This window comes from Elephas maximus, chromosome 4 (assembly GCF_024166365.1).
Source record: "Elephas maximus indicus isolate mEleMax1 chromosome 4, mEleMax1 primary haplotype, whole genome shotgun sequence".
Classification (NCBI taxonomy): Eukaryota; Metazoa; Chordata; class Mammalia; order Proboscidea; family Elephantidae; genus Elephas; species Elephas maximus.
The window spans coordinates 36015940-36035194 of record NC_064822.1 but is presented as its reverse complement, the minus strand read 5'-3'; the positions used below and the strand labels follow the sequence as shown (position 1 = coordinate 36035194).

Sequence of the window (19255 nt, the reverse complement as noted above, 5' to 3'; positions counted from 1 at the left end):
TCTCAAACTGATATAGTACAATGTTGATTAGAAGTGGTGAGTGTGGCCGTTTTGTCTTGTTTCTGGTCTTAGGAGAAAGCATTTAGTCTTTCACCATTATGTACGAAATTAGCTATAGGTTATTCATGGATGTTCTGTATTATTTATGAGTACAAGTAGTCTCCCACTTACTGTGGGGTTCTTTTCCTACGACTCTGTCATAAGTTGGTTCTGACATAAGTGGATTACCTCTTTTTTTTTTTTTTTAGTTTTCATTCTTATTGCCTTTTATTCTCAGTATTTTTGTAAGTTCTATCTTTGTCTTTGGCTGTTAACATGAGAATAATATAAGCAAATTACATGCTGCAATATTGTAGGTAATACATATTATTAACAAAGTTGGAAAAAAAGGTGATCATAAATATGGTTCATCATAACTTAAATAAGTTCTAAGTCGGGGGATACCTATATAGAATTTTAAACCCCTAAAATCAAATCCAACAGACATTAAATCAATTAAAAATGACCAAATATAAGTTTATCCCGTGAATGCAAGCATGCTTAATTGTAAGAAATCTATCCATATAGTTAATAGCACTAGTACTAAGTAAGAATCATGTGGTTATCTTGATAGATGAAAAAAAACTTGATACAATTCACATTTTTTCCAAAGTAAAAATGTCAGCAGACTGATATAGAAGGATGCTTTCTAAATACAAAAATAAATATTATTTCAAAGCAACAGAAAAATATATATATACTGAACATTGAAACCCCAGAGACATTTTCATTAAAATAAGGAAGAAGGAAAGGATGTAATCACTACTCTTATGTAATAATTTTATAATTATAGTTAATGCACAGAGGAAAGAAACAAATAAGAGATAGGACTGTTGGAAAGGAGAAGCAAACACTATTGTTTGTAAATAAAGGGACCAGTTACAAAGTAACTATACAGAAATCAATAGCTTTCTATGTCATAAATAACCATGTAGAAGATTCAATGATAAAAGCTTAACAGTAGCAAAAATGGATATTTACTAACAAACTTAAAAATGTATAGGACCTGGATGAGAAAAACAATGAAACTTTGATGAGGCTTTAAGTAAATATTTTAATAGATAGAAGGTTAGAATATATTAAGAAGTCTGTTATTCCATATCAATTTTATCAAATTTGCCATAGGATTATTATTTCAAACATCATAGCATGTTTCTGAAAATCACAGAAGAATAAACAAGTGAGACTACTCAAAAAATATTTAAAATCACTGATGGAACACAATCTGTATTATTCTTAGAACTCTTAGTTGTCTATTTGAAATATATACATTTAAATTTTGTTCTTCCATCACATTATATACACAAATAAATTTAAAATATATGAGAGAATTAAACCACAAGAATGAAATAATGGGCTAACTCGAGGAAACCTGGCAAATATTTTTTTAATGTCATAATAGGAAAGGTCTTTCTGAACACAAAAACAAAGAAATCATAAAGGAAAAAGCTGATAAACTTAACAATGTAAAAATCCGAACTGATCTGTGCTAAAAAAAAAAAAAAGTGTATTTAGAATTACAAGCAGATGGCATGTTTTACAGAGATTTCATACTCTTAATTAATAAAAATCTTTTTTAAAAAGGAATAGCCCAATCAAATAAAATAGGGAAAAGAAATAAACACGCAATCGTAAAATGAAGAAATACAAATAGTCATTCAACATTATTTTAAAGTTCAAGTTCAGCATTAACAGAAGAAATGCTAACTATAACATGATATTTTTAATCTTTTAAATTTCCAAAAGGATGGTGGTGAGTATTTTTTTAAGGGTAAAATGACAAGAGTATTTTCATATATAATCAGTGATGCTGCAAGGTAGTTTGGTAACATATCAAAATTCTTAAAATCTTTGGCTTTTGGTATAGTAATTCCACTTTCAGAAACTTTTCAAGAGGAGTTAAGCCAAGAGGAACATAAAGATTTATGTGTAAGAATGTCCAATGCAACATTTTTATATTTATTATAATTTTGGAAGAACCTTAATGTACAACATAGTTGATAGGTTGAATAAATTTTTATAAAGCCATCTAAATGGAGTATATACTCTCATTAAAAATGATCTTTTGAGGAATGTCTATGAACATTGCAGAATGCCCAGACTTATAATATTAACTGTGGAAAAGCAACTTATAAAATGTTCAGATTCCAATTTGATTAATATCTGACCCATTGCCGTTGAGTCAATTTCAACTCATAGGGACCCTATAGGACAGAGTAGAACTGCCCCATAGGATTTCCAAGGAGTGGCTGCGGGATTTGAACTACCAGCCTTTTGGTTAGCAACCGTAGCTCTTAAGCACTGTTCTACGATATAAATTAAATAAAGACTGTGGAAAATAAAATAGTGACAATGTCTTAGTACTTAATATCTTTTTTAATATCTGTTTTTAATCTGTTTTCATGTTTTTCTGTAATGGTCTATTAAGGTGATTATCTTAAAAACCAAGAAATGCTATGTAAAGCATAAATATGATTAAAATTTTAAACTATCAGGACAGTGTTTTTCAAATAGAGGATTGCAATTCAGGAGGATCATGATATCAGTCACCCAGTTGGTTGCAATGAACATTTTTTTTCTTTAATGAAATAGAAAATATCTCTGTGCTTTACATGATCTTTAGGGGAAAAAGAAAGAAATGATAAAAAGCATTGTGACAAATACTTCACCTTCAACACACATAGACATATAAATGTCTAAACACAGGATGTAAAGTGTATTTCTTACTGTGACTATTTTTTAAAAAAAAAAGTTTGAAAGACTATGTATTGGAGTAATCAGTTTTTCTGATAGAATTGAACATTTCTGAAATTGCATATTTCCCACTGTTAATGCACTTAGATCCGCTTGAGGCAGGTGAACCAGCACAAAGCTCAAAGTAATTGAGGAATTCAGATTTAACTATTTCAGCCGTTGGTTTAGACATGTTTTAACAAGCACAGTTTCCAAGCAAAGAGCTTAAACTTGTGAAAATATGGAAGATATGATGCAGTGTAATGAAAGATGATTTAAGTTAATACATACCCAAGCTTGTGCCATTTACAGTTCTCTTAGCTGGCATATTTCAATATGCACCAACTGCACTTAAGTTAGATGGGAAGCAAAGATGAAAATTCAATTTTACTCTGAGACTGGTATCGCAAGCCAGGGCAGATCTTTTGAATCAAATGGCTTTTAACTATTTTCAAATGAGTGAAGTCATTTGGAATGAGAAAATGAAGAAAAACTTCATTCTCTTGCCCTTTCTAAATAATATTTTAAAGATTTTTTAAATGTAGGCATAAAATATGCACTGGCCTCACTAGAGGGATGTAGAACTATAAACCGCATTGAGTAACACTGTCAGAGGAGGTGACACCAAAATGACTGTCTATAAAATTTTTGTGCAGTGTTTCAGCAGCAACTTATTATTTTTTTATGCAAATATCCCTGTAGTTACAGCAACAAAAGCATTTTTCATACAACTTACATGTATCAGTATACCTACAAGGCTAAAACTCTATGCCAGTTTACTTTTTGAACCTTCTGATAGGCTCCTGTCAGAGCTGTCATTACTACCCAATTACAATGACACTTCGAATCACACGGTGTCGTCTGCACACGTTACAACCACGTGCTGTTGTTTTCGTGGCTGCCGATGTCTTTATACTCACTGATTTTGTCAAATATTCTGATGTTTTAGCTACAGTATTGTGGTAGTTAGTACTTGTGAACCTACATCAATAACTTTTTTGAGATGAAGTATTAATTAAAGGGAAAGAAGTGATGATAAATATGGGAATTACAATTTCTGACTAACATTAATACAAAAATACTAAGGATTCTGTATGGTCAAGTATGGGAGGAGGTCCCTGGGGAGGTGAAGTACCACCACCATGAGTTACTGCACTGGGTGACACCAACCCTAGTAACACCACTGAAAATATGTTCTGAAGTATCTAATAATCAAAACTTGTGTCTTCCTGGTCGAAATGTGCTGAAAGTTAGCGGTCCATGGCTTTACAAAATGACCTTGATTTAAGAAATGGTTTAGCAGATTGTCCAGCTTATAACTGACTGATTTTATGCATCGTAATACTTTAAACACATATTTTAGTCTATTTTATATGTTGTTCATTGCCTTAAAGCATAGAAATTGCACAAATGAGGCTATTTTGCCAACATCAGCAGTGGCTCTTAATCAGAATAATTTTTTAAAGAATTGGCTTATTTCCAGTTCATCCTAAATGTTGGTGCTTCACTCCCAGCATCAACTCACTCTTTCCTGTCCCACACACTGAAAAACTGGGAGCAGACTGGTTTCCAGGAAATACCATTCATGCAAAGAAAGAACTCCAGCATGAAAGACCAGTTGCAAAAATCATTTTCTTTATACAAAATTTTACCAAAGAAAGATAAGGGGAAAAAAAAGAAGGTAACAGAAGTAGCTTTTTGCTTACCAACTATTTGGCAGGAAAGAAAAATATGATCTGAATGTTTGTTAATAATAGAATTGGGAAGATAAAAGTCCTTGATGCTATACTTTGTAAACGCATGTTAGGGCTAGATTTAAAAGTCTCGAAGAAAGATTAAGCCTTTATTCTAAAACTTGCACTGTGCAAGACGCCACAGGCCAAGTTTCTGGATATCAGATATCAGATGATTTTGCCTGTTTCTCAGTATTCTGTCTGAAACTTATCTCCCACACAAAGTTCCTGAATTTTGCAGACAACTGTTCTTATTCACATTGGATTATGTTCCTGATCTGCAAGTAGCATCAAGAGCTTTTATTAAAAGAAAACATACTCTGTACTTTTGCATAGTATAATAACGTAAAATCCCATCCTTTATCCTACAATATCATTTCTGTAATAGCTTACTTTACTTTAGATTTATTTCCCATTCTCAGAGCTCTGTGTAATGAGTGGTTCAGGCATGGAAATTCCAAAAAACTTTATTTCAACTTTCTCAATTTTAAGAGAAATATTTATATTAGTGAAATTGTTCATCTCTTTTCGTACCTTGCCTGAGGACAGCCAGGTACGAAAAGAATGTCTCATTAGGGAAAAGAGGTATGGTTTTTCACTAAAATTTTATTGAAAAAAAGGATTATAATCATCATTTCAAATTTGAGAATCTACGTCTCCAATTAAAAATTGTTCAGTGTCATCAAAACTAAACAAAATGACTTTGCCATATCTTATAGCTCCATACTACCTGCCAAAACCAAAAACAAAACCCACTGCCTTTGAGTCAGTTCCGACTCGTTACAATCCTACAGGACAGAGTAGAACTGCCCTATAAGGTTTCCAAGGAGTGGCTGATGGATTCAAACTGCTGACCTTTTGTTTAGCAGCCGAGCTCTTAACCACTGTGCCACCAGGGCTCCCCACACTACCTAGTACTCCTTTTAATCTTACTATAAAAACGTGTTATTATAATCTCTGCTTTTGTCATTACGCTTAACCTAATTGTTTCTCACCTAAAATACTTCTACTATTTAAAGCATAGTTCCATATCTTTGATGCTGAAAGGTCATTTTTCATATTTTTACAGACTGTGGCAAGAAAATTTACTAAATGTACAATTGATTTTTCTGTAAAGATAGCACACTCTGATACATACACCTTAGGCTACGGGGACCATGTAAATCATCAGACACCTTCATAAGGTGTTTGTCCTAAAGTTTTCAAAATTTTTCAGATTTTTATATAATAATCTAGAACAGGCATCAGCAAACTACAGTAAGGGGGCCAAATTTGACCCAATACCTGTTTTATAAATAAAGTTTTATTGGAACATAGCCATGTTTATTTACACACCATGTATGGATGATCTTGCACTACACTGGCAGAGTCGAGTAGTTGGAATAGAGACCTACAGCCCACAAAGCCCTAAAACATTCAGTCTGCCCCTTTACAGAAAAAGTTTGCAACCCCTGATCTAGAAACTGATTCCTGCATGGGTCTTAAGATTCTGTAAATTTTCTTTTCTAAGTTCTCTTTTGCAGATGTTTGGTGTGACTGGTGAAATGACACATTTTCAATTGTAACACGTGCACTTCATTTTTTCATCTTTTTGTATTGCTTATGTATGTATTTTAAAGTTGACTCTATTTCTTTCATCTGAATGTTTTACCGTTGCAAAATAATATTTCTGAAACCCCTTCTACAAAACTGAGATAACTTACAGATGGATGAAATTTATACTTTAGTCTCTTGATTTTGATAGCTGCTGCAAGTTAGGAAAATATTGTCTGTTTTTCTAGGCTGCCTTGTTTAGTAGTGTTTAATTAACACAATCCCCAGAGGCTTTGAAATCAACATCCCATTGAAATTGAGTGGAGAGTAGTAGAATTAATTTGAAGTAAAGCACTCTTATCAGTTTGTTTTGGAATTAGGCAATGGTGAGAAAAAAAGAATAACTTGAAAATAAGAACATTGGAAATCTATTGTAGTTACAGACTCAGACTTCGTGAAATCAATATTTGAGAAATATTTACAAAAAGTATATAATCTCTTTGTATTTATAAATATTGGATAAAGATAGAGCCTATGTGTAAGAAAATCATCACGTCACATTTTCTCTCGTAAGATTAATACTAATATGATGACATAGGATGTTATAGTCTAAAATGCATTTCTCATTAATGTCACACAGAATTCATACACATTTTTAAATTCTGTCTAAAAAGTGAAATCCCCATTTATTCATTGTTCAACAATTGTCAAACTACATTCATGCTCTAACACATTGCTTAGGTATTAAAAACAGCCAATATGCACTGAAAAATTACTGCGTACCAAATATTTGACTTTTAATCCTTATATAACACCCCCACTCATTTTATAGATGAGGACACAGGCTTAAAGAGAACAAAGATATGTAAAATCACATACACTTTTGTGCCCAAGCCTAGATTCTAACTCAAGCAGTTTGACTCCAGAACCTCACTCTTAACCATGTTCCCCAGCAGTCTTGTGAGTAAAATAATACAAAAGCAAACAATTGTAGTGTAATAACAGGTGCTTGCTCTTGGTATTAAGGAAGCACTGAGAAAGAGTTGCTAATTCTGCTCTGGTGGGAAGAGAAGGAGGTACTTCTCAGAGGAGCTAAGACTTGAGCTGAGTTGAGATAAAACATAGAGTTTACTAATTAGAAACAAGGAAACTTATTCCAGACATAAGAATTGCATGTTCAAAGACAGAGACATGAGAGAGCAAAGCATATTCAGGGAAGAGCAAGCAATTTGCTAAGCTTGGAGTGTAAGGTGCATGAGAACAGGTTGTAGAAGACGGAGCTGGAGGAATAGGCAAGGGGCCTGGTCATACTGTATTGTGAGTCAGTAGTTTTCAAATTCCAGTGTGTTAAGAATCAGTTTGTGGTGCTTGTTTAAAAATGAAAATTGCAGGACACCAATTGCCAGAGATGCTGATTCAGTTAGACCTAGGAATTTGCGTTTTAACAGGCACCTAGGTGATTGCAATGTAGGAGGAGCATGACGTGGTTAATGCCATCGTGTTTTAGAAACACAACTCAGCAGTTCAGTGGAGGGAAGAAGGTATTCATAAATGTAATTTTTGGTTTATTTAGACACCAGAAATAATATAAAGGTGGCTGTTCTTAATGATTTATAACACACACACACACAGCTTTTGGTTGCCTTTGCTTTTGGGTGCTATTGAGTTGACAGGTTTGTAACAGAAAATACTGAAAAGGCAAGGTCCAGTGTTACTTGATTTTCAAACCAAAAGACCAAATCTTATTTGTGTTTGCCATTCTCATTCCTTCCCATGCTAGTAATTAGTGAACTGACAGACCAATTAATGGGGAATCAATTGTGAATGAATGAATTGAATCAAGTATTTTCAATAGGACCTAAAAAAAAAAACAATGTAACTGGGCTTATTTAGGCAAACCCAGCAAGTTACAATGTTTCTGTACTTTTTTCCATGTGAATTATTTAATGAATTAAAGCACAATAATGCTAAGGTAAAATTTCAGTCAGCCCACAAATTTAAAATTTGGTACTGCCTTCTTATGAAATAAGGTAAAAGTTATTATTTTTGACTGGTTTTGGATACATCTGGAAAACCGCATTCTAAAAATTATTTGTTCTGTTTAATTACATGTAATCAAGTAGCTCCCAAACAATATTTTTTGATAGAAAGTCAATAATTTCCCATCTTGCAAAAGAGATTATCAGTAAGTTCTTCAATATTTAAACAAACTTGAAAAAAAAAGATGAGAGGACATCATCTAACTCTTCTGAAATTAAATAGACTCCGTACAACAGAATCTCATTGGGTAACTGGAGATGGCCTTGACCACCTGGGGAATCTCAAACTTAGGATGCCAAATCACACAGTGATGTTTATTCCACCCTTAAGCTCGTTCAACCCAGATGGTAGGTATAAAATAGCTGAGCTTTAATGGATCATGTCTGGAGAGAATGATAGATGCGTTCTTTTTTGTTGACAGTGGAGTTGTTTTCACATTCCACTTGAATTAAATTATGCTCATTCATGCCATAGTACATAATCTCTGGCAAGGATTCTTAGAAGAAGCCATCATGTGAACTAACTACAAAACAAGAATAAAAAAAAAAAAAAAAGTCTTCAAAGTAGTACTTAGAACCCAATAGGCAATATAAAACCAAAGTTGAATGACCTCCATTTATTTTGAAAAATATATAAACATCTGTTTAGATTCATATTGGTATATAGGTATTATATAAATATGTTTATCTGCTATTTAGATTTAATACTGAGAATCAATATTAAAATGAAGGGGTGATGTAAATCCTTAATTTTAATAGACTGGCAAATGTTTTAAATTTCTTATATTAAAAAGAAATCATGCATCAGGCATACTAGAGAAAATCAGTGTGACCCACTGATCCTACCTTTAAAATATTCACAACCAAGTTTGGTACATAAGACATAAGCCTATGGAAACTTACATTAAAAAAGTTAAGCAGTAAAGAATATGTGATCACAGTGATTATGAAGCTTTTAGCAAAATGCTCTGGATAATATTTGCTGGACCTTGAAAAATGGGCTGTATCTGGAAGAGAGTGAGGGATTGGACAGAAAATTATTCCAGCCAAGGAAGAGGGTATGAGTAACCACAATCTTACAAAATCTTGCTTGCTGAATTAGACCTTTTATACATGAGCTAATCATAGAGAAAGAGCTTGTGTGACTGGTATGACTTCGAGTAAGATTCGATCTAACATTGAATAAAAAGATCTGATAACTTGAAAAGCTATACTTGCAGAAAATTTGCATCCATTCATTTTGATGATGAGAAAATAAAATTTGAGGAAAAAGAAAACCAACTTCACAGACTAGTGATTGCCTTTACCTTTGTATAGGGATTCAGGCTGTGCACCTTGTGATCTCCTTCAGCAGAGTGGTCTGTTACTATGTGGGATGATAATAGCGTGATAACCTAAAGAGTGAGTGATTTCTCAATCACACGGAAATGTTTCACTGCTCCAGTTAAGAGTTCTATAGAAGAAAGTATATATTGCGCTAAAATGAAAATTTAAGAATTAACTACTTACCAATCTTTTTCTTTTAATTTCTGCCCTGTACCCCACACCTGTACTTACTTTTCTGAACTGCCATGTGATCCTCTTCCAAGATGTTCCAGTGGATTTGATCGCCATCGGCAGGACTGGGTGGACAGCGGATGCCCTGAAGAGGTATGCCTGTGCTTTATTATGGCAGGATTCCAGGGGCCAAGATGTCATATGTAGATCCTACAACGTAATGGAAGTGCTGTCTAATTTAACAGAAATAGTTAACAGTTACCGAGTCCCTAATATGTGTCAGACATGGGGCTTAACTGTTTATGTTTTATTTCAACTTATTCTCATATCCATTCTATGAGGAAAGTGCTGTTATTACCCCCATATTACTGAGAGAAGAAGAGGAAAGACTGAAGGGAGGTGGCGGAGGAGGAGTAAGGCACATGGCTAGGGGGTGGTAGAACTAGGATTTATATCTGTGTGAGCAAAGAGCTGTTCTTTTAAACAAACACTTACTGCTTTTCTAAGATCTAGGTCAAAGTCCTTGGGTGGTGCACATGGTTAATGATTTCAGCTGCTAACTGAAAGGTTGAAAGTTCAAGTCTACCCAGAGGTGCCTTGGAAGAAAGGCCTGGCAGTCTACTTCTGAAAAATCAGGCAATGAAAATCCTGTGGAGTACAGTTCTACTCTGACACACATGCCGTCATTGTGAGTCAGGGTAGACTCAATGGCAGCTGATTTTTAAAATCTAGGAGGCCATTGTTGGTATTGTTAGCTTACCAAACAAGACCATTGAATGGTATGGAGGGAAAGACTGGTTACAGCAAATTTGCCTGATATAAGAAGTGAGAAATGTTATAACATGGAAACACTAATGCAAAGGAAAACATGATTGAGACAATAATACGATAAATTAATTCAAGCAATTGTATGCAGTTGCAGAACAAAATGTAACTTGTTTAAAAATTTTCTAGTGAATTGCATTTACACTGTCCTTTCCTGGTCACATAAAGATATCCTACAAGTTCAAGAAGAAAAATACTTGTTTTTAATAAAAACCGTTAACAATTATATAAAATTTCTCATTTAGCAAAACAGTGCATGTCAAAGTTCTGTTTTAAAGCTATTAGGGCATCAGTGGCTATTAGAGGCTTTTTTTTTTTTTAAACTTGCATTTTTGTGAGTAGATTTTATTTTTTAGAGCAGTTTTAGATTTACAGAAAAATTACATAGAAAGCACAGAGTTCTCACACACTCCTCTCCCTCCCTCCACAGTTTCCCCTATTAATATCTTGCATTAGTGTGGTATATTTGTTACAATTGATGAACCAATGTTGATACGTTATTATTAACTAAAGTCCATAGTTTACATTAGGATTCATTCTTTGTGTTGTTCAGTTCCATGGGTTCTGACAAATGCATAGTGTCACGTATCCACTATAAGAGTATCATAAAGAATGAATGGTTCCACTGCCCTAATAATTCCCTGTGCTCTACCTAAAAAACCCATAAAAACTCTCCCCCATATTGGTATAATCATAGGTATGTTTCAGGTAGATGTTTCTTTCATGTACATAACCCGTTGCCGTCAAGTCAATTCCAACTAATAGTGACCCTATAGGACAGAGCAGAACAGCGCCATAGGGTTTCCAAGACTATAACCTTTACTGGAGCAGATTGCCACATCCTTCTCCAACAGAGCAGCTGGCGGGTTCGAACTGCCAACCTTTTGGTTAACAGTTGAGCGCTTTAACCACTGTACCGTCAGGCTCCTTCGTGTAATCATAGCTACCTCAGTAGACAAAGTTGAAAGTTTAAAGATTAAGAGCGTAATTCCAATGTCTTATTCTTGCTACAGTGTGAAGCATAGGAGATAGAGAAGAATCCATTATATTTTAAGCCTGCAAATATGGAAGAAAAAAAAAAAAAAAGCCCCAAACCCATTGCTATTGAGTCGATTCCGACTCGTAGCAACCCTATAATGGGGCAGCTCTGCTCTGTCCTATGGAGTCACTATGAGTCACTGAGTCTCCGAAATATATTTTTGGAGAATTCACTATAGTCTATATACAGTATGATTACTAAATGTACAAAGGTAAATAAAAAATGATCCCTTCCCCCAGGGAGCCGAGAATATAGTGTATCCGTAATATTTGTTGCATTCTCATGATGTCCCCGGCACAGTTTTAGGTACTATAATACGGTGGTAAGAAAAGCAGAACAACAGAAACCCTGGCCTCCTACAGATTATATCTTTACAATCGTGTTTTCATCAATAAAGCCGTTTGTTTTTGAACACTTGGATTGTTTCCAGATCTTTGCTTTTAAAAAAATGCTGTTCATGTCTCCTCAATTAAATGTACAAAAATTTTTCTAATGTTTCTAAAAGTGGAATTGCTGAGCCTGAGTTATGTAAATGTTCAACTATGACAGATAATGCAAAATTGTTTCCAATTCACCAATTTACACTTCAAGCAGAGTATGTAAGAATTCCCTTTATTTCATATTCCTGGATAAGGACACCTAGTGGCGCGGAGGTTAAAACGCTGGGCTGCTAACTGAAAGGTCAGCAGTTTGAGCCCACTAGTCACTCCACGGGAGAAAGATTTGGCAGCCTGCTTCCATAAAGATTACAGCCTCGGAAACCCTGTGAGGCAGTTCTACTCTGTCCTATAGGGTCATATGAATCAGTATTGACTTGATGGCAATGGGTTTGGTTTTGGGTTTGACAACTCTGATATTGTCAGAACTCTTAATTCTGCTAATGTAGTGGATGTGGCGCAATGGTTAAGCACTCAGCTGCTAGCCCAAAGGTTGGCAGTTCAAACCCACCCAGTGGCTCTGAGGGAGAAAGACCTGGCAGTCTGCTCCCATAAAGATTACAGCATCAAAAACCTTATGGGGGAGTTCTTCTCTGTCACATGAGGTTGCTGTGAGCTGAAAATCAACTAGACAGACAATGCTTAACAACAATAATGGACGTAAAGGAAAATCTTATTAGGCAAGGGACTGTTTCTACATTCTCCTTTTCTAAGGCTCAGATTGTCAGTACCTGGACCAATGTCATACTGTCTTAATTACTATAGTATTATAAGTAATTCTGATATTTTAGAGGACAAAGTCTCATTACTTTTTGTCTTCACAAGTGTTTTAACTGTTTTGGAGCTCTTATCCATATAAATTTTAAAGTCAGCTTGTTAAGTTCTACAATCAATCTCGTCAATATTTTTATTCACGTCTTAATGTTTTATAATTTCAACAGTATTTTTTAGATTATTACTAAGTAATTGATTGTTGCTGTTTTAATTGGAATTTTTATTATTATTATGTATTCTAACTATTGACAGAAATGCTTTCATTTTTAATAGTGGTGTTATATTCAGCCATGTTGAGGAAATGGTATAGTCTTAATAGTTTTAATAATTGGTCTTTCGATTGTTTGGTTTTCTATTTAGACAATCATGTCATCTTTGAATAATGGCAGGATCTTTTCTTCTTTCTAAGATGATGCCTTTTATTTCTTTGTTCATCTTATCTTCCTGATAAGTACCGTGTCTTAGGCTAGCTTCTCTAGAGAAACAAAACCAATGAAGCATATATATATAAAGATAGTGAGAGAGAGATTTATCTCTCATGTGGTTGTAGAGGTTCACGAGTCCCAAGTCTGTGGGTCAGGTGTCAGGCTGGAGGCTTCTCCTCACTTGCATAGCTGCAGTGGCCAATGAATACAAGATTGGCAGGTCAGATGGCAAGCTGATGGCTTACAAGCTGTGGAAGCTGATGAATCCCAAGATCAGCAGGTAATATGGCAGGTCACTGTCTCGAGTCCCAAGAACTGAAGGTCAGATGATGATGAGCAAAATGCAGGATCCAGAGCAAGCAAGCAAGCTTTGCCAGAATGTATACACACACACACACACACACACACACACACACACATAGGATGCAGGCCACACCCTCAGGGAAACTCCTTTTGCAACTGATTGGCTGATCACATCAAATCACGTCATGAAGAATGACTACATCATAACGTAACTGCCAAATTACATCATTACATAACTGCCAAGCCACTGAGAATCATGGCCCAACCAAGTTGACACATAACCTCCTATGCAATACTGAATAGAGTTTCACTGTTAAGAATGTTGTTTGCTGTAGAGTTTTTATAGAGATCCAGTTATAAGGTTTTGGAAATTTCTTTCTAGTCTTAGTTTGTTCAATTACTTTTATGTTCTTAAATTATTAAAATTTCCAAATGCATTTTCTGTATCTATTGAAGTTATCATTTGGTATTTCTTCTCTGGTTTGTCAATGTGATGATTGGCATGGCATTTAAAGATTATCTTATGTTAAACCACTCCTTTATTCCTGAGATAAAGCAAACTTAGTTATATCATTAGGTAGTTAACTAGTACATAGTTATAATATGCTATCTTTTTATATACTGCCTGGATTTGGCTTGATAATATTACATATAGTTATTTCATGTTTTCAGGTGGAAGATTGAACTAATTTTTTTTTTCATACTGTTCTTATCTGGTATCTATCACAATTATATTTCTCATGCAATAATTAGGAAGTATTTTTTTATCCATTATCTGGATGACATTTTATAATATTGAAATTGATTATCTCCTGATAGATTCTTAGAGTCAAATGTAAAACCATCTTGTTTCTTTTGTGAGAAAGACGAACTACCGATTCAGTGTGTTTAATAACAATAGAACAGTTCAGCCTTTTATGTCTTCTTGGTCATGTTGAGTAAATCATATTTTCTAGGAAATTATTCTTTTTGCAGTTGGAGAGGGCATAAAGTTGTTCATAGCATTCATTTTTGACAAACTAATCTATGCCATATCCATGAATATGTTTTCTTTTTGCTCCAAATAGCTTTTTGTGTGTTTTTTCTCGGTTAAATCTGAATAAATCTTGTCCATTTTACTAGTCTTTTCAAAGGATCAACTGTGTTTTTTTAATTTTTTATTAGTAACCTTTATATATTAGGCCAAGTTTAAGTTTATGGAAAAATTGCACAAAAATCAGTGTATACAGTTTTCACTGTTATTAATATCTTTTGTTAATGTAGTACATTTGTTACAATTGATGAAATAATATTGACACTAATATTGACATTATTATTAACTAAGGTCCTTAGTTTATATCAGAGTTCACTGTTTGTGTCGTACAGTTATATAGGTTTTGACAAACATAGGATGTCATGTATCTACCATTAGAGTACATGCTAAGATGGACTTCCTTAAAATTGAAACGCCTGCTCTATGAAAGCATGTAAATTTGTGCTGAAGAAAAATGAAGTGTACGTTCTTTAATTGGCCAACTGCTGGTGTTGAGTTTAATAAAGGTGCTGTTCAACCAGACACACTAGAAGATTGAAATCTCGAATTATGATGACAGATTTGGTGATTGCTCCATGTAATTCTACCAAATTTTTCTTAATATATCTTGGATTTAGTGAACTGGATTTAGTGTATTATCCAAACTGACAATCTGTCTTACAACTGATAATTTAACTCATTTATGTGTATTATATAGTTATTTGAACTTACTCTTAACCACCTTAATTTATGCTACTTATTTGTCCTTTTTTCTATGTATCTTTTATGTCCTTTTCTGTTTTTTCTTTTCACTAATTGATTAAATGAGCTGTCATTATATTTGTAATTGTTTTTATCTCTTTGTTGCATTAATTATCCTCTACTAGGGCTAAAGTTACACACTTTATGACTATTCTTTAAATTTTACCACACACACAAATTTAACAAACTCTAAAATTAATTATTCCTTGAAAAAGGATTGTCAGAGATTTCATTTTACTTGAATCCACAATCAACACCCATGGAAGCAGTAGTCAAGAAATCAAATTCCATATTGCATTGGGCAAATCTGCTGAAAAAGACCTCTTTAAAGTGCTGAAAAGCAAAGATGTCACTTTGAGGATTAAGGTGGGCCTGACCCAAGCCATAGTATTTTCAGTCACCTCATATGTATGCAAAATGTGGGCAATGAATAAGGAAGACCAAAGAAGCATGGATGCTTTTGAGTTATGGTGTTGGCAGACAATATTGAATATACCATGGACTGCCAGAAGAATGAACAAATCTGTCTTAGAAGAAGTACAGCCAGAATGCTCCTTAGAAGCAAGGATAACAAGACTTCGCCTCACATCCTTTGGACATGTTATCTGGAGAGACCAATTCCTGGAGAAGGACATGATGCGTGGTAAAGTAGAGGGTCAGTGAAAAAGAGAAAGACCCTTAAAGAGATGGATTGGCACAAAGGCTGCAACAATGTACTCAAACATAGCATCGATTGTTAGGATGGTACAGGACCAGGTAGTTTCATTCTGTTGTACGTAGGGTCACTATGAGTCAGTACCAACTCAATGGCCCCTAATAACAACAACAAAATTAATCAATACTTATTTTCCTTTCTGAGTAAAACAACGTGACCTTAGAATGCTTTAATTCTTAGAAACTCTCCTGTGTATTACCTGTTAACTGCTGTGTGGTATTATAACTCTATTCTTTTTTTAATGCTACGCATTACTCCGTAATAATTTTATTATTTTACAATTTTTTTTTTTTTTTTTTTGCTGAACCTATATTTCTGAGAATCATCTTTCTGTCTTGCATCTCACATTTTCTTTCTGAATTATATACTTTGGTCTTGAAGATATCCTGTGGAAGTTTCATTAGTGAATGCTGTTGGTGATGAATTCTGTCAGTGCTTATTTATCTGAATACGTTTTATTTCACTCTCATTTTTAAAACATTTTATAGGAAAGAATTATAGTTCGATGCTTATGTGTAGTTAAACACTTAAATATATTTCTCCACTTTTTTCTGACTTGGCTATTGCTTTTTAGAAGTCTGTTCTCGATTAATTCTCTATGTTATTTATTCTTCCTGGCTGCTTTCCTTTTTCTTTAATATCATGCAATTTCCCTATACTTTGGCTAAATATGAGTTTATTTTCACTTATTCTGCTTCATAGATTAAAGATGTTTCTTTTTTTTTTCTGTATCTTTTGATTCATTGATTTGATCAGTTCTAAAGTTCTTAGCTATTATTTCTTCAATATCACTTCCCCTCCATTCTCTTTATTTTCTTTTTCTGAGCTCTTGGAGATAAGCTTGACCTTTTCATCTTCTCATATCACTTAACCTTTCCTTCATATCATCTATCTTCTTATCTCTCTATGCTGTATTCTGGGAACTTTTTTCAGATCTATTAATTAGTTTTCCCTCATCTTATTTAATCAGCTTGTTTAACCCATCCATTGAGTTAATAATTTCCATGAATATATTTCTCATTTACCAAATTTAAATTTGACACTTTGTTAAATATGTCAAGTCATTTTTACAGTCTCATGTTATTCATTTTTTAAATCCTAGCTTTCATGTTTTTAAATATTTCATAAATAATTTTTCTATGTTCTAAATTGAATGATTCTAATATAAAATTCTTTTTTTTTGTACTTTAGATGAAGGCTTACAGAACTAGTTTCTCATCAAACAGTTAGTACCCACATCATTCTATGACGGTGGTTAACAACCCTACAACATGTCAACACTCTCCCATTTCAACCCTGGGTTCCCTATTACCAGCTTCCCTGTTCCCTCCTGCCTTCTAGTCCCTGCCCCAGGGCTGGTGCGCCCCTTTAGTCTTGTTTTGTTCTGTGGGCCTGTTCAGTCTTTGGCTGAAGTGTGAACCTCAGGAGTAACCTCATCACTGAGCTGAAAGAGTGTCCGGGGACCGTACTGTCAGGGTTTCTAATATAAAATTCTTCAAGGTCTAAATATGTTTCGTATTATTTTTGCTTTCCTTTGGTCAGGGTGCTTTTTTTTTTCTTTTCGAGTTTCTTTTTATGTCCCTTAATTAGAAGTGCGTATTTGTTTGATCTTATAGCATGGGCATCCCCAGGAATTAAAGAGGTGATATTTTCCACCAAAAGGGTTGGATCATAGGAACCAGAGGACTTTAGGGGATATCATAGATCAAGGAAACTTTATCTTTTTTCAAGAGTCCCTAGTGATTAAGAGCTCAGCAGTTAACCAAAAGGTCAGCAGTTTAAATCCACCAGCCACTCTTTGGAAACCCTGTGGGACAGCTCTACTCTGTTCTATAGGGTCACTAGGAGTCAGAATCAACTCAGTGGCAATGGTTTTTTTGTTTTGTGTCTTAATGTACTAGGAGCCCTGGTGGCACAGTGGTTAAAGTGCTCGGCTGCTGACCAAAAGGTCAGTGGTTCAAACCCACCAGCTGTTCTATGGGAGAAAGATGTGGCAGTCTGCTTCCATAAAGATTTACAACCTTGAAAACCCTATGGGGCAGTTCTATTTTGTCCTTATAGGGTCACTGTGAGTCAGAATTGACTCCATGTCAGTAGGTTTGGTTTTGGTCTTGTCTTAATGAGGAGGTTAGATTTATCTCCCACATCTTCTGCTGGTAGATTCTGGCGTTTATTCTCAGGACAAATCCCACTTTTGAACTTTGTTCACTGTGTACTGCTCCTGCTCTCCTTGTAGCACACAGCTTTTGCTTTGTTTTGTTTTGGAGGAGAGACAATGGAAAGATACCCTTGAAGATTTTTTCTTATTTCCTGCAGATCCTATTACTGCTTTTTTCCCAAGATCTCATTGTTTTGTAACAGAAAGGCCCTTCTGAGTCTCTACCTTTACTGCCATAAGAAAACCAACTCCAGTATTTTATCTTAAACATTAGGGTGTTCAAGAGTATTGTTCATTTAGATTAGGAACACAGGAGAAAGACATTTGTGGACAACATATAGCACTTACTGAATTCGAGATGTCAATGATATCCATATGCATCTGTCAACTTAATAAGTGAATGTTTGGAGCTGGAATTCAAGAGATAAGTTTAGACCAAAGATTTAGATTTAGGAGCAATCAACCTAAATATGTTGATTGAAATCATGGATGTGGGGATTACTCAGTGAAAATGCATATATTGAAAATAAAGGTAAAGGACCATAAGAACCGCTAAGACTTGATAGAAAAAAAAAGATGGAGAAGATGTAAGAGAGGTATCAGAAAAGTGATGAGCGTGTGTATCATAGAAACCAAGGTAAGAGAGTGGTCTACTGTGTCAAATGCAGATGAGGTATCAGTAATAGACCATAGAAAAATATGTAGTAATTAAGGAGATCTGTGGAAACACTGATATGAGAAATATCAGTTAAGTTGGATAGGGTAGAAATAAGATTGTCCTGAATGGGAAAGATGGGAGTCTGAGAGGACAAGGGCTGTGAGGACCTGGAACCATGGCTGTGAATGGCAGGAAAAGTAAAACAATATCAGGATGTGTTGTGGAGAAAAGGGAAGAATGTGTTTTTAAAATAAGATCGAATATGCTTACGCATGTTCAGGGTTGATAGTAACAAGCAAATAGGGAATTAGAAATTGAAAATATTTTCTTGAGCAGACAGAATGTGATCAAATGAGCAAGTTCAAAATTCCTGGGAAAGTGAGATGAGGTTGGGCCAGAGTACAGGTTGAGAAAATAGCTATAAATAATGGACGATGCCACATGCATTGTAATGGAAGGGAAGAAGGATAGGATAAGTACAGATTCAAATAAGTATGCTGCTTGATAGAAACAAACTTAAAGAGTTTTTTCTGATGACTTCTCTGTCTCTCTTTTTTAATTTTATTTTGCTTT

General features: G+C 34.5%; 1 protein-coding gene across 1 annotated transcript in view; it reads left to right on the top strand.

Moving 5' to 3' along the window:
- Positions 1-19255, top strand: part of PLXDC2 (plexin domain containing 2) — a 547478-nt gene that overhangs the window by 428957 nt on the left and 99266 nt on the right. The window contains exon 10 of the mRNA XM_049881892.1: positions 9667-9727. Within this exon, the coding sequence (XP_049737849.1) occupies positions 9667-9727 (61 nt within the window). The remainder of the gene's footprint in view (positions 1-9666; positions 9728-19255) is intronic.